This window comes from Balearica regulorum, chromosome 3 (assembly GCF_011004875.1).
Source record: "Balearica regulorum gibbericeps isolate bBalReg1 chromosome 3, bBalReg1.pri, whole genome shotgun sequence".
Lineage (NCBI taxonomy): Eukaryota > Metazoa > Chordata > Aves > Gruiformes > Gruidae > Balearica > Balearica regulorum.
In genome coordinates this window covers 112,053,498-112,068,487 of record NC_046186.1, presented here as the reverse complement: position 1 = coordinate 112,068,487, position 14,990 = coordinate 112,053,498, and the positions used below count along the sequence as shown (strand labels likewise).

Here is a 14,990-nt window from a genome sequence, read left to right as displayed (position 1 = left end):
AGCTCGGGGACGTTTCTGCAGAGGCACAAGCTAGTGCCGGCCTTGTCCCGTAACAGAACTGGCAGGTGGCCACTGCCAGTGTCATGCAAACTCTCACTTTGTGACCAGTTTAAACTAACTTGCTAGACTGTTAAATTGGTGTGCCCAAGGCATCTGCTACAGGGTGTATCTCCTCTGCAGAAAAACCAGCCAGGCAATCAGGGCAGTTGCTGCAACTATAGCATCCAGCTTGTCAGAGCTTTGCTCTCCATACAAAATGGTTTTTCTGCTGCGTACCTGTGTCTTTTCTCTGTTGCTGCGAATGCTTTCTTTGAGATCGCACAGATGCACCACCTTAACATTGTAGTTCTTTCGTCAGGGACATGCTTTGGCAGCGATATTGGAGGGAAGTCGAAAGCAATGTGTCCTACAGGAGGGAAAAAGCCATGTACACACACAAAATGCGTCTCCAGCTAGATAGGGAGGGTTTTGGCTGCACCTCCACTGCTCTCGTGTAAGGGCTGAGGTTTCAGCAGAGCTAAGTGCGCAAGTCCTTCGCAGGCAGGTGAACGCTACTCACTGCTCAGGTGGACTCCACTGAACTCCACCTAGGAGCTGAACTCAACAGTTAAGTTTCCTGACCGAGACCTCACTGAGCGGGTTACCGGGGAGTGTCGCCAGCGCAGTTGACGGAACTGGCTGTTAACGCTTTTCTTAGCCAGGCAGTCTTGGTGATACAATTGCAAGCATGCAAGCTTCGCTCGGAGTGAGCATCCTTCCATTTATACTATTGTTATAATGGCATGATCTCAGAAGAACTGGGGGTCAGTGCATAGGCTTTAGCTCTTTTTGTAAAGCAAGGATCTTCTAATTTACCTCAGATGCTTTTTTTCCATGGACTTCTCTCTATTAAAGTATTCTGTGAACTTTCCCGTTACACAGGATGACAAGTTTGTTCTTTACGCAGTAGCATCACTTTATTATCCTTGTTTTCAAGGTCCCAAGCACCAACAGTTGTGCTAAATAAAGTATTAATATAATTATAAATGCTTTAAAACCCCTAAAAGCTTTTCCCCACACATAAAAAAAAAAAAAAAAAGCAAATGCCTGTACAAAACTGAGGCGAATTGATAAGATTTTTACAATTCTTGCAGAAACACTCAGAATCTATCATTCTAGTAGTAATGATTATGAAGGTCCTGGCTATGACTCTGTATTTTAGGTGGGTTACTTTTCAGCTATTGTTTCAATGTATATAGAATACAGTGCGTTCTCCCTAAGTGTACAGGTTTATTTTGAGCATGATACGAATTTTTGGAATTTACAAATGAAATCCATTAATTGTTATGCATTTAAATTGATGTAAAACCTGTTCAGCGGCTGTGTCCATTGAGGGACAGATGAATAATGTGTGCTTGGACCAGAGTAACTCGTGGTTGCTGAGGAAGTTACCACCCCACCCCAGCACTCCTAGTACAGGCACTGAAGTGCCCAGTAAGGGCTGCAGCAGCTTCTCAAGCCTTAAAGCGTCAGGCAGTTTCAGCAACATGAGTTCCACGGGCATCCCTCTCCTCTGTTTTTTAAATCCCTAATGTCACACTCAAGTATCCCTATAGGCTTTTCCCTCTTGGTTGTCCTGGGTCAACAGGAGCCGGAGTGGGATTACAGGGGCAGTCCTAAATGCACAGAGACATAGTACCAGTCCCTCATCATCATCGCCGCCTCCTTCCTTTGTGGCATCAGTCTCGGTAGGAGCCTTCTAAACTGACAGTGGTTACAGGTGAGAGGCCGGATTTGTGCCTACAGTTTTGCACTGGTCTCACGAGGCAGGGACAGGCTAAGTCTCTCTCTTCACTGCGTTGCACTGCTCTGTTGTATTAGCGAACAGGCAGTTGATGATTAAAAAGAAAAAAAAAAACAACCCAAAATGAACACGAAAACACACACACACACACACCATAAAATACACACAAAATTGCATTTCATCATGACAGAAAACATATCTTCAAGTCATTAAAGTTTTTTCCTCGGGTTTCAGGGTTGATATTGATGTATGTTAAAAGCATGTGGTAATAATCCCCAAAGTGAGCGTGACAAGTCCAGGAACGTCAGAATTAAGGTTACACTTAAATCTAAACATGATAAAATAAGTTCACAGCTTAAAGTATCTAAAATATGACCATAAGTCTGCCCTGGAATAATGCCATTTGCTAGTAGAGGAAGTCTGGGAGGAAAAAGTTTTGCATCCTTTCAAAAAAAGTTTCAGCTCACCTTGGATCATGCTTCCATAAATAATTAGTTTACTGCACAGAGGAGCAGAGTTAAGGTTATTTGCACTTGCATTTTATCTTACTGATAAAGTGTACTCCTATTCTTAAGACCATTTTAATTCATTTTGCATGGAGCAATGTTGTAGTAGCTGCGCTTACAAGACACTTTTCACCCAAACCTCTCAAAAATAATAATTTTTACGGGCGGTAACTGTTACTAGCTTTACAAAATACACTGAGGAAATACGAACTTATTTGTCAGTGGACACTCGGATGTGTGGTAGAGCTGAAATAGAAAACAGGTTGCCTGAATTGTCAGTTCAGTTAAATGCTCCATCCAAGAGGTGACAGCCTCTTCCAAACTTTCCTTTTTTTTTTTTTTTGGCCAGATAAAAAAGTCTGATGTTTGCATCGTATATGGGAATAATTCTTTCAAGTTGAGGTTCTGCCAACATCAAGAGAGTCCTGTTAACAAAAGCATCCTTTTTATTTCAGGGGTTTCTTTCAAAATCGTTTTTAAAAAAATAATATATATATAGTCTTACATGTAAACTTCATTCCCTTAGACCACTGTAATCCACTGTGTTACTCATCTTTGTCGTCATCTTTGGAGTTCCTCTGCAGGACAGGGCTCAGTTTGTTTTGCAAAACTGCTGCAAGTTTTTTTGAGGTTTTTTTCAGGAAAGCACTTCCGGGGTGAACGTTACTAACGTGCAGGTACAGGTCCTCCTGCGTGGGGCCCGTGTAGCCGCAGTCTTCGCACACGTAAAGTTTATCTCGCCTTTGTTTGTAGGCGTATTGCTGCTGCACGCCGTGAATCTTCTTAAGGTGGGACTCCAGGGAACAGCGCTGGGTGAAGGCTTTGTTGCAAACCTCACATTTGTAAGGACGAATTCCTGCAACGTTAAAAGACAGCAATTACCATTCTGCTTTACGTTTCTTACAGATGTCTAAGAACTATCTAAGGCTCTGGCATATCAGTTATTGAGCAAACACCTAGCAGTAGGGAGCTACTAGCCCAAGGAACTATCTGTCTAAATAAACCATCTTACTTTCAGGCTAAAATTTTCAGGAATGGGTTGATGTATTTAGGAATAGACAACCTAGAAGTGTTTTGGGGGGACACTAACAGGCACCCGTTGGCGCTTTGGTCCTAAAGAAGAAGTCATTTCCAACTCGTGCGAAACAGACTCCTTTAGAGTTCTGACTTTTTGAAGTCCTGTGATTAGGTAAAACTATCAGTTTCAGCTAACCTTTCATTTTGGCTTTTATAATGAATGAAATCTTGTATCATCTCGGTAAGATGTTACTTTTTCTCTTTTAGTGAGCAAAGCTTAATGAGGCTTCAGTGTACGGCAGTCCAACGTGAACATACAGTGATCACAGCACTTCAAACGAGTGAGAGCGTTTTCGTAGAATATAGATTTGGTGATTGAGATTACAAGCTCAAGTTCTGGAAGAGAAGTGCATTAAGATGAAAGAAATATGTATGTGTGTCTCCAGAGGAGGGAGAAGGGGCTGGCTTGTGATTTGAATGCCCAAGCAGTTTCGTTCAGTACAGACAACTAACATTTAAAAATACTGAGCACTAAAGAGTATCCATTTTACCACTAATCAACACCGATTTAACAACAACCCCCCCAGTACTTCAATAACAAATAGCTGAGTGTTTAATGACACTTGAAAAAAAACCTAAACCAGTTGTGATTTTACTTACTAGACTAGCTCAATAAGTTTTGAAGCAAAAACCAGCCTTAAAACAGATGCAAGGAGTTACCTAAACCCCTCTCTCTTCCTAATGAAACGTTGAGTGTGTCGAAGATCAGACCTGTGGTAACAGCCAGGCAAAAAAAGGGCAAAGCACACACGTCCATACAGATGGTTGTAACTTGAAATCGGATTGTGTTAAGTTCACCACTCAGATGCTGATCTTTCTACCAGAAATCCAAACTGATTAGAAGTTCCAATAAGCAGCATCTTGATTGCATTTTTGCAAGTCTGGTAAAAGGAGGCTATCCCAGTGCACCGGCTTAAACTATCAAGGCTAAAGTTTCCTAACGCCTACTGCTGTGACACTGCTTTGGTTAGTCACATTAAACTGCAATTGGAGAGAAACTCCACATCTCCATTAGCATTCACGCACAAAAATGTGTCTTTTACAATCAGTATTTTGGGTGCCATTTCACGCTCATCTGAAGGCAATTTAAACCTCCACCAGCCTTGGTTCCTGATGCCCACAGTGCTCCACAGCACGAGGGCAAGCACAAGAGGGGTCACGCGAGGATGGCACAGCCCATCGAGGCTGTAGGAATCTCTTCATTACTTAGGAATCATTTTAAAATTTGATTTTACTGTGTATATTAGTGACTTTTTAATGTGTAACTCTGCTTGTGCCATGAAGCTAAAGTGGGACATTTGGCTTTCACTCTCTCTGCCACTACCCTACTGTTGCACAGTCTGGTTACAAACAGTGCGTGAGAATTCCCACCGGAACACCAACATTCAGTAAAGCACATGTAGATGAGCACCCACAGCTATAAAATAAAGCCCACACTACCACTTCCAGCCCATTTGTCATCTTTTTGACATTCAAATATAGTCCAGCTTTCCTGAACCGCAATCAATTTTGGCATTAAAAAAGCCACCGCTTTCAGAGATGCCGTATTTCAGCCTGGAAAAGATACGTGCCAAGACACTATTGGTACCGCTGCGGCAGCCTTCTTTGCCCCCCATGACCCAAGGCACCAAGCAAATATGCAATATATGTGAGCATTCATCCTGGCTTTACACTAGAGAGAGGAAATAATGACGCCAGATTTCTTCTAGTAAATCTGGGGACAATCTAACCATAAGATTCACATTTCCAGGACAGTGGGTTTTCACTCGGTCCAGTACAAAGATCCTTCCCTTCCAGAGTTTCACAAAATTTGGTCCACTCCTGCATCATGTATTCAACCCTACCTGCCACAGAATATGTATGTTTTTAGCTTCTGAACAGGGATCCTCTTGGATTTAGTTTCTCAATCTCAAAGGATGGGACAGGTTGAAAAATCACTTATTTCAGAAGCACCGACTCCACACTTCAGCCATCCCCCAGCGGCAGCTCCCTGCTCACAGCCAGCAGCTTTCCTTTCCACATGAAAGCTTTGCAAACAAACCAAAGCAGCGCAAAACCTTGGCTCCGGCCAATGCTTTCCCATCGAAACGGGCGGCATTGTTTTCGTGAGCTCTACCGCTAACAGCTCCTGCCCACCAACACACTTGCGTCACCTCTAGCAGTGCGCCTGGTTGATGGTGCCTGAGCCAAAAAAGGGGCATTGCAGAGCGAGCCCAAATAATTGGCAGGTCTTGTAGGTAACCACAAATCTGGAAAGTCAGAACGTGCCGGGAAATGTGGTGGATGCATCCCTAGAGCGCAAAGTCAAAGCACCCTGAGCACAGCCAGCTTGGCCTGCCAGAAGGAGTCTTGCTTGGGGACGATGGGGTTGATGTGTATTTAAGCCATCGCTTCCACTAAGAAAAAGAAACAAAAATGTGGCCTTCTTCCTGCTCCAGGTTAGGGTAAGCACTTCTGTGACCAGTGAGCTGGTTCTCAGGCAACCGATCCGGTTCAAAGAAACGTAACGGCCTCTATTTGGGGTGGGCTCAGGAACCGACCCCACTGCAGAGCGGCCACAGAAAGTTCATCCCTCCGGCCCAGGGGAGCGATATGGGAGCAAGAGTGAGCAGAGAAGGGAAAGGGATGACTTTTCTTTCTTCCAGTGCCATCATGGGCTTAAACCACAGCATCCTCGGTTATGCCTGTACATCTGCTGTAGATGCAAGCAGGGAGCAGGAGGGAACTACCCCAGGTTAAAGGCAACTTTTTCACCCGCCCTCAATCCAGAGCAGGAACTGCTGTTGGGAGATTTTCAACCCGCTGCTCCTGATTTTCAACCCATGCTGTGACCTACACGACAAGTGAGTAGAGATGGTTTAGGCCAGTGGCCAAACTGATCTGGATGGCTGGATGTGCAGAGGGAAACAGCTCCAAAAGGGGATTGGGGGAGCTGGTAGCCTGAAGCAGGCAGGGATGCAGCGAACAGGGTTAGTGGAAGTCAGATGTGTTGTCTAGTTTCCCTAAAAAAGCTGGAGACCCAGCATGAACCATGGTCTGTTTTCTCCAGACAGTGCCAAAATCAAGACATAACCCTATCCCTCAGGACAGCTGGTGGGGAAGGTTTGCAAAAAAACAAAAAAAAAACAAAAAAAAAACACCCAAGAAACTGCTGCTGGTTGCCTCTAGAGGGCAAAGCATTTTCATCCACTGCCCGCCCGCGCTCACCGGTACACACTGGGCTCGCAATAAGGTGTGGTGAGATACACCAGGTGGGTTACCCCAGGTGGGTTATCCTAGGTGGGTTATCCTGGTCTCGCTGACCCAGGCACGGCAGCACATGGCCACATCTACACCAGATCTGGATGGTATCTCATGCACCCACACTGCTTCAAACAGATTTCATTAGTTCTCCTCAGGTTTTGTCAGTTCCAGTACTTTTACCTGTCCATACCCATGTCTTTCCCTTTCCTCCACCACATCCCCGTTATTTTTTGCACATGTTGTTTACCTGGGTTTTGTATTATTGTCTTGCCAGGCTACCTTCATCCCCCATCCTTGTCCCAATTCACCCCTTCTCCCACCTCCCGCTACCCAGAGGTGTCCGCAAGCCCCTGGGGAACGTGTTCTCACCAGTATGGGTCCGGACATGTCTTTTCAGATCAAAGGTGTCATTGAAGCCTTTTCCGCAGAAGGTGCACAAGTGTCTTTTCACCTGGCTGTGACACTTGATGTGACGGTTGAGCATCCGCTGCAAGCGAAAGCCTTTGCCGCACAGCTCGCAGCTATGCACCGTAGCATCGTTACAAGTGCCGGTGGTGAACTACGGAATGGAAGAGGACTGGGTGAGTAGGCATCAACATGACAAAGATTAACAGAAAACAAACAAAATAAGGAGAGTTGGGTTATTGTTACATTAAAAGACTCTCGGGATATGTTCAAAATGAAAAGTGAAAGCATTTGGGAGATTCTTGCTGGGTGAAACCTTCACGCTTCCCTTGCAGTCAGGTGGGTGACTGTTACTGTGCGTGGTTGGGGACTGCCACGGATGTTGGACAGCTTGGCTTCGGGGCTTAAAACAAAGCCTGTGCGCTGGATACCATCCAGAGACAGGGACCCTCGTCCAGCTACATCCCTAAGCACACAGGCTTAGGCTACAAGCACCTCTCCGTGGGGCTGTATGCGTGTGTGCTCCTGCACTCAGCTGATACCCTGGATGGAAACGGGAGGCCCTCCCTGGGGTGAGAAAGTCGTACCCATGCGGTGCCTTCGCTAATCACGCTTCCAGCTGCTATGGGTCCCTCAAAAGCCAGCCAGCGGTGAAAAAAAAGGTAGGTTTGGCAAGATAAATCAAGGCACGTTGCGCTGACTCAGCAGAGACTGAAACAATGGCACTAATCTCCTCCCGTTGGTCTCCCTGGCTTGTTAATTAACAGCAGAGTGTCATTAGGGGTTAATTTCCCCATTCCCACTCCTAACACCAAAAATATTGTGCCAACACCATGACCTAGCTTGACTAAGGAAGACACTGATGATTCAACTCTTGGGAAGAGCGTTCCTCAGAGGAAAGACTTAATGTCTGGAAGATGCAAATACTTTGCTATTAGTTTAATTATTTGTGGGGGAGTGGACATGTTGGCCACTAGCCGCTTGGGCCGGGGGAAAGCCGGCGGAGCAGGCGGCACCACATGCACACGTCCGTCGGCTTTCGTGGTGCTTTTGGGGAGTTTCTGTGGCACACTGAGAAAACTCAACTGTGCCGACACGAGGTTTCACTGTGGCTGTGGCTAATAGCCCAGGTTAAATTATACAAAGTAGGCTGAAGTCAAACAGCAGCGGGGCAAGCTCTTCATAAAGAGAGGAATATGTTTGGGGGTCCTTTGTCCTGAAGAGCCACCTATTTTTCCTTTCCTTCACTTACTACTGAAGCAACGCTACCTGAAATTGTAAAGAAAGCTTTAAAAACAGGCAGCTGCAAAATCACAAGGTGTGACACTAGAGGGGGAGCCGGCCAGAAAGTATCTGTTGGCCAACAGGTAGGACTTCACCTCATGCGGTCACATATAGGCAGGGTGAAAGCCTAGCATTAGTCGTGAGATTAATAACACAGTGGCCGAAAGGCTGTCATCCCAGCAGAGACAGAGGGAATTTTTACAGCTCCATCCAGCAAACCAACAGCCCGGGTTTAATGAGGTGTTAACTAGCCACCAGTAAACACATCTCCTCCTTCCTAGCACTGGGGTGGCCTGGCTCCACCTCTGCCGAGGGGAACGCTGGATGTTCAGAGGTGGACGTGGTCCTCCCACCCCATCTGCATCACCATCGCGCTTTGGGAGCTCCGTCTTGCGTTCTCTGGCACCACAAGCAGCCCATGAGTGATTCATCTTCTCAGCCTGGGGACTGAAATCACCGCTCTGCTCTGCTGGCTCTGCCCAGGGGACACCCAACCATCAGTACAAGCTCCTGCCCATGCAGCAGAGAAGCTCTTCAGTGAAGTTAATGGACAGATAATTGCTTCATTTCACCCAAGCCTGCAGGTCCACCTCAAGGTGGCAATGGCCTTTCACAGCTCCGGAGGAGGACCTTTGCCTAGCTGCTATCTTGACAAGCGAAGAGGGTAGGGAGGTGGGGGGAAGATTCACCGCAGCCCCCCTTGGTGAAGGCTTGACTACAACCTAGAAGGCGGCCTTTTAAGGAGGCCCCACGTTAAGGAACGAGATCCACCCACGCACCGTGGGGCATGACTCCTAGCTGCCAGGGCTGGTCCTTCCTGGCTGGGTTCAGAGCTCCTGCAGGATTCAAGCCAAGCAGGTCAGGGGCAGCATGTCCCAGGCGGGGATAAGGGAAGGCAAAGGGCGCTGGAAGATTACGGTACGTCGCTTACGAGGCTTGCCCTGCCGCTGCCATCCTACAGCCAGACGCTCTTGCGGGCCTCCATCTCGGTGTGTGGGACGGGTGCCGTCACCTCTCGCAGAGACTGCCCGAGGGGCTGTTGTCACCCGGCGTCCCCAGCCGGCACCCGGGCCCTGCCCTCGAAATGGGGTGACCCCGTCGCCGGGGAAGAGAACGCAAGGGTGCAGGCGGTTACCTTGATTTTCGACCTGACCACGGGGCGCTTGACGGCCAGGTCCAGCAGCATCCCCCCGGCCGTGCCCAAGTCGCCGGGGGCGGGCTGGGGCGTCGGGGGGTCGCTGGGCTCCGCGTCCCGGGTCCCGCTGCTCCCGCTGCTCTCCAGGCTGCAGCTGTCCTCGTAGCCCAGCAGCACGCAGCCGATCCCGCCTGCAGCCGGGGAGGGGGGGGATGCGATGAAGAGGGGGACCGCGGAGCCGCGGCCAGGGGAGGGGAGGCGGCGGCGGGCGGGGGGCGGGAGCCGCCGGGCCCCGGTGTTTAACCTGCGGGCGGGCCGCGGGCGGCGGGGGAGGATCCCCGGCTCACGCTGCAATCGGAAACTCAAACACGAACGGTCCCAAAGTTCAAACAAGCCAGCTCCGCCGCCTTCCCGTTATACCCCGGGCAAGGGCAGGAGGAGGAGGGAGGGGGGAGGCCAGGAGTACATCACGATCCCCCCCACCCCCCCCCCGCCCCCGTTCCTTTCTTCTCCTCCCCCAGCCACCTTTCTCATGCAAACGAAGTTTCCCACCTTCTGGGACACACACACCGCCCCCCCGCCCATAGCCGGGGGCTCCCCGGGGTGGGAGATGGTACCAGGCGTGGGGGGCTGCATCGCCCGGCGGGACCGGCAGCCGGCACCCCCGCCGCTGGGCGGGGAGGGTCCCCGAGCCCCCCCAACGTTTAGCACAGCCCTCCCCGGCCCGCCGCCCGCCCCCTCGGGGCTCTCCCGGCCCGGCAAAGCCCCATCCCCAACCCGCCCCCTCCGCAGCCCGGGGACCGGTGCGAAGGCTGAGGTCCGGCGGGGACCCCCCTCCCTCCCTCCCTCCCTCCCTCCCGGCGGCGAGCGGTGCTGGGGGAGGGAGCCCGGCGGCGCCGTACCTGGGATGTAGGTGTCGGCTCTCTCCTCGTCGGGCAGCCCATCCCAGCTGCGCACCGCCGGCTGCGGGCTCCGACGCTTCACCAGGAAGGCTCTGGGCATGGCGAGGGCAGGGGGCACGGCACGGCACGGCACGGCACGGCGGGGAGCGGAGCGGAGCGGAGCGGCAGCTCACCCCGCCGCCCGCCCGCAGCCCGACGGGGCGCGGGCGCTGCGCTGCCGTCCGCGGGGAGCGGGACCGCACGCACCGGGCAGAGCCGCCGAGGAGCGGGGAGGGGAAGGGGAGGGGAAGGGAGTGGGGGGGGGAGGAAAGTTTCATAAGGTGGAATAGAAAAATGCACCAGGAAACTTGGGAAGGAGCATGCGTGCTGCAAACATAACGGTGTCAACAAGTCTGCTTACCTGTCCGACCGGTTGGAGCAGCTGAGCTTTGTTCCAGCCCTTCCTAAGGCATGAATGTTTGCAAAAGAATTTAACGTCTGAAAATTAAAAAAAAAAAAAAAAAAAAAATATAGAGGAGGGGAGCCCTGCCGTTGCTGCCTGCCCGCTGCCTGCCGTTGCTGCCTGCCTGCCCGCTGCCTGCCCGCCGCCCCGCTGGCGGGGACCCCGGCGGGGCCGGCCCCGCTGCCTGCCCGCCGCCGCAGCGGGATGCTGGGGGTGCTCCCCACTCGCGGGTGCGGGTCCCGCCGCCACGGGGGGCTGCGCTGAGGGCCCCCCCGGGGCACCCCGCGGAGGGGAAGGCTCCCCAGGGCGCCGGGGAAGAGCCTGAGTTGTCCTCTGGGCAGCAGCAGGCAGAGAAAGTTGTTATTATTTTTCTTAATGACAAGCCTTTCTTCTGGTTTTTTTGTTTGTTTTTTGTTTTGTTTTGTTAGGGTTTTTTAAAAAGATTTTATTCTGTTTCAGTCATTGATTCAAAATGAAAAACGTGTCACGGCCTCAGCCTTTTCTTACCCCCCCCCCTTTTTTTTTTTTTTTGCCTCTTGTGCTCTCCCTCTCTTCCCGAAGTGGAAATGAAACAAAAGACAAGAGGACAGGGTGGGGGGAAGGAAGCAAAAGAAACAGAAGAAAACCCACAAAACTGCACTGAAAAGTCTCTGAGCACAGCAAAGCCCGCACGTGGTGTGTCCTTGGGTATTTAACAGCATTCGGCGGTGCCTTCTCCTGCCTCACACCTACTATTCAATCTGCTTTTTTATTAAAAGCAGTGGAAAAGCCCTCGGCGCCTTCCTCCCCGAGCACATCCTCACAGATGTGGTTGTGCAGGCTGGTGAGACCGAGCACCAAGAGCTGTTCCCCCACGTGAAGAGGCCTTTGAAATGGCATCACTCTTCTCTAAGGTTCCTGCTTTTCTCCCAAAGAGCAAAGCGCAGGCCAGAGAGAACTGATGGGAGTTTCACCATTGGTTTCATCGAGACCAAGATTTAACTTCAGGGGCTGGGGCTGGAGCTGGGGCTGGAGCTTCTGGAAAGGACGCACCTTCAAATGAGGTGGCCAAACGGAAGAGATCTGCGTAACCCACGTCCCCAGTTACTCTTTGGGGCAAGGAGCACTGGTGCGGGGCTGTTGGAGACTTTATCTGGAGGCAAACTGGTGGGAGCTCTTGCATGGGTCTGAGCCCTGGGGGTGCGGGAACGGCTGGAGCCCCAGGGATGGAGGAGTCCCAGCCCCGCATCAGGGGCCGCACCACCAGAGAGGTCCTTCAGGCTGAGCATCCCAAAGCATTTGGTGTTTCCAGCCAGGAAATCCCAGCCAGGAGCCACAGCAGCCCTACCCACCGTACCCTGTTTCAGTAGGGTCTACTGGAGCGATGCACAGGTGCAGACATCTTCATCCCAGCAGAGGAGTTACCCCACCACCCAGCGCTTCATCCTCCAGCAAGGCTTTTAAGCCCTGAGTGCTGACCTGCAGGACAGGCCCTGGGAACGATGGTGAGGGCTGGGGGCACCTACTCGGTCCCCCTGCTCCTGCGAGGAGTTTACAGTCTCTGCTGGTACCGGGTGAGAAGCCACCTCAGCACACCTTCGGGCAATACCTCAGCAATACCACACATAAAACCTTATCTTTCTTTCTTTCTCTTTAAGGCTATGTAATTTCTCTGTTATGTCTGAGATTTTGCTCCAGGTCAAAATGCAGCTACATGGGTTTTAATTGATTTTTTGCAATGCTTTCAACTTGAGGTTTCTTTTATTTTAACCACTCCTTGTCTTTTAAGCGAAAAGAGGTAGCAAATGACATTAATCACAACACTCCTGAATCAAGAGCTTGCTGTGACTACTTTAATGTCTTCTTGGCTTTTTCAAATCCTGCTTTGAGGTTCCCATTTAGCGAGGTCCTGGAGCACACACTTCACTTTAATTGGGTGCTCCAAGTCAGACGTGTGCTTACAAGCACGGCTGAATCAGGAACTAAATTATTATCAGCTCTGGAGCCCTGACACGAGTGGTCAGGGCTGCGGTGTGTCCAGCACCGTCGGAGGCACAGGGCGGAGAGAAAGTCCTGCAGCCTCCGGCAAGGTGAGGGGAGCTGGATGGAGAGGCACCACTTACCCGAGGTAGAGCATCTCAGCAGTGGTGGGCTGCCTTCCCCTTGAGCTAGCGGGTGGAAATACAGACCGTTGACCAAGCCTCGGTGTTGCTTGGCCATAGCCCAGAAGAAAACTATACTGCCTTTCTTAAAAAATTCCTTGGTGGATTTTAACCCGGAGGAGCCTGGGGAGCGCGCGCTCGGCATGGCCCCACCAACACCATTGCAGGGAGCCACACGTGGCACCGTGAGGCGGCATCCTTTGGGGCATCCGTCAGCGAGGCAGACCACGGACACGTCACCGGGCAGCCGGCGTCCTTCTTCATACGCCTGCTGGAGCAATGTTGCACGTACAGCCTGAGCGCTCTAATTACTCAATAAATAACAACGCTAAGGAGATAATGGCACACAAACCTTTCTGTAGGATCTTGTTTAATTTTCAGCATTAGTTGGGTGTGGAAGAAAATCCAGTATGTTAAATTAACATTTTGGGTGTAAATCAAATTCAATGTACAAAATGCCCCGTAGGGTCAAAGCACAATGGGACCCACCCTTACAGATTTGACTACTAAAATGTGTTTCGTTTGACTCGAATCGTTTGGGAGCGAGGAGGGAGAGATTGGATCAAACAATGAATCAGCCATGTGTCGCTGTCGCAATAGCACCCCGTTCCTTCCCAAACCAGCCCCGGGGTGGGGGTGGGGGGGCGGATTGATGGCCACGTGCGAGGGGCACGGGGCACTCGTACCTTCTGGAGGAGTCCCTCTCACGGCCAGCCTCGCGCCGGTTCATACAGCACCTAGAGGGGAGTGGGGAAAGCGTGCTTGGGGACAAGGACCTGGGTGTAGGGAGCGAGGGAAGGAGCTGGGCTTGAGAAGAGCAGAGGGAGAGATGCTCAGTAAAGGAGGTGTTAGTAAAGGTACGTGTCCACTGCTCAGGGGACGACGACTCGGTTCTGCCTGCGAACAGGGAATATGTTAGCTGCCACCCCAGGGAGCCGTGTCCTTTCTTCTTCTTGCCTGGGCTACTTTTCACCATGCGGCTGTAGAAGCAGGCGTGTGCCCGGGGCAGGGATGAGGGTGCGACCGTACAGCCAGGCAGAGCTGAACACCACCGAAACGCACAGTCCCTTGGAAATGTCTTTGAGCTGAGCCTTTAGTATAGAGTCCAGCAAAGGAACCTTCACCTCAGCTCCCGGTGGGATCTGGCCCACAGCCATCACCGCCCCTGCGCAGAAGCGGAGGGACACCGGCAGGTACACCCGCAGGGGCTGCTGTGCTGGGCATGCTCTGCCCACGAGGCTGAGAGCAGAGTCACCCAGTGCCGTTTTTCTGGTAATTTCTCACAATTTTGAGCCAAACCAGGCTGGACAGAGATGAGACCCTGGCTGGTACAGGAGCCCAGCAATGCAACAGCACAGCCTTTGGTCTCTGGTTGCAAGCAGAGCTCAGACGGGGGGATTTATGCAAGTTCACTGACCATGCAAGAGAGGTCTCAGCTTCATATCCTTGGGAAGATGAACCTTCATCTTCTGGGGTCTGCGGTGTGCCTGAAACACCAGGGCTTGGACATCTGGGCTCCTGTGAGTCACCCAAAAACCCGGCTGACATCCCCTCCTCTGGTGATCCCCCACACTGCTCCCAGAGGTGTTTTGGGATAGATGGGGAGGAGGCTGGGTGTCACAACATTGCCCAGTCCTCTCTGAAAGGTATCCTACTGTGACACCCCTTCCTCGAAACACTCCACGTTTCCCCACATGAGGTGGGACAGTGAGCACGGAGCCCGCGCCGGCACCCAAGAACGGACAGTGCGAGCTGACCGGGAGCACCAGGTTCACACCCCAGCCACGTTAAGGGAGAGGGTTCGCAGAAGGAAGATGCTCCCATTGCAGCCAAGGCAAGACGAGAACAACGGAGGGTATCACCTCTGCAGCCTTTCCCAACCTGCTGCCTCCCTGGATTAGCCGGTAGAAGTCTGGCATGCTGTAGGGTCTCCCCAGAAGGATCGCGGGGATCTCTGAGGACCACAGCTCGAAAGCCTGCAGAAGAGCACAGAGGAAAGGTCCCCCCCTGCTCTAAAAGAAACCCTTGCCTGGGGCACACGCTGTTTCCAGCCCCAACTTTCCTTCCACCTG

General features: G+C 51.4%; 1 protein-coding gene across 1 annotated transcript; it reads right to left on the bottom strand.

Annotated features, from left to right (window-relative positions):
* Positions 1-766: 766 nt before the first annotated feature.
* OVOL2 (ovo like zinc finger 2) lies at positions 767-10,600 on the bottom strand. Its single transcript, XM_075749495.1, has 4 exons — positions 10,336-10,600; positions 9,434-9,624; positions 6,979-7,168; positions 767-3,145 (listed from the first exon to the last, which is right to left on the bottom strand). The coding sequence occupies exons 1-4, from the start codon at positions 10,433-10,435 to the stop codon at positions 2,835-2,837; spliced, it is 792 nt and encodes a 263-aa protein (XP_075605610.1). The 5' UTR covers positions 10,436-10,600; the 3' UTR covers positions 767-2,834.
* Between the last annotated feature and the right edge of the window lie 4,390 nt (positions 10,601-14,990).

Excerpts from the sequence above, each read along its gene's own strand:
- OVOL2 (XM_075749495.1), bottom strand. The coding sequence starts at position 10,435 with ATGCCCAGAGCCTTCCTGGTGAAGCGTCGGAGCCCGCAGCCGGCGGTG. Across the intron at positions 9,625-10,335 it reads AGCCGACACCTACATCCCAG|GCGGGATCGGCTGCGTGCTG; the intron begins GTACGGCGCCGC and ends CCCCGGCTGCAG. Across the intron at positions 7,169-9,433 it reads TGGTCAGGTCGAAAATCAAG|TTCACCACCGGCACTTGTAA; the intron begins GTAACCGCCTGC and ends TCCATTCCGTAG.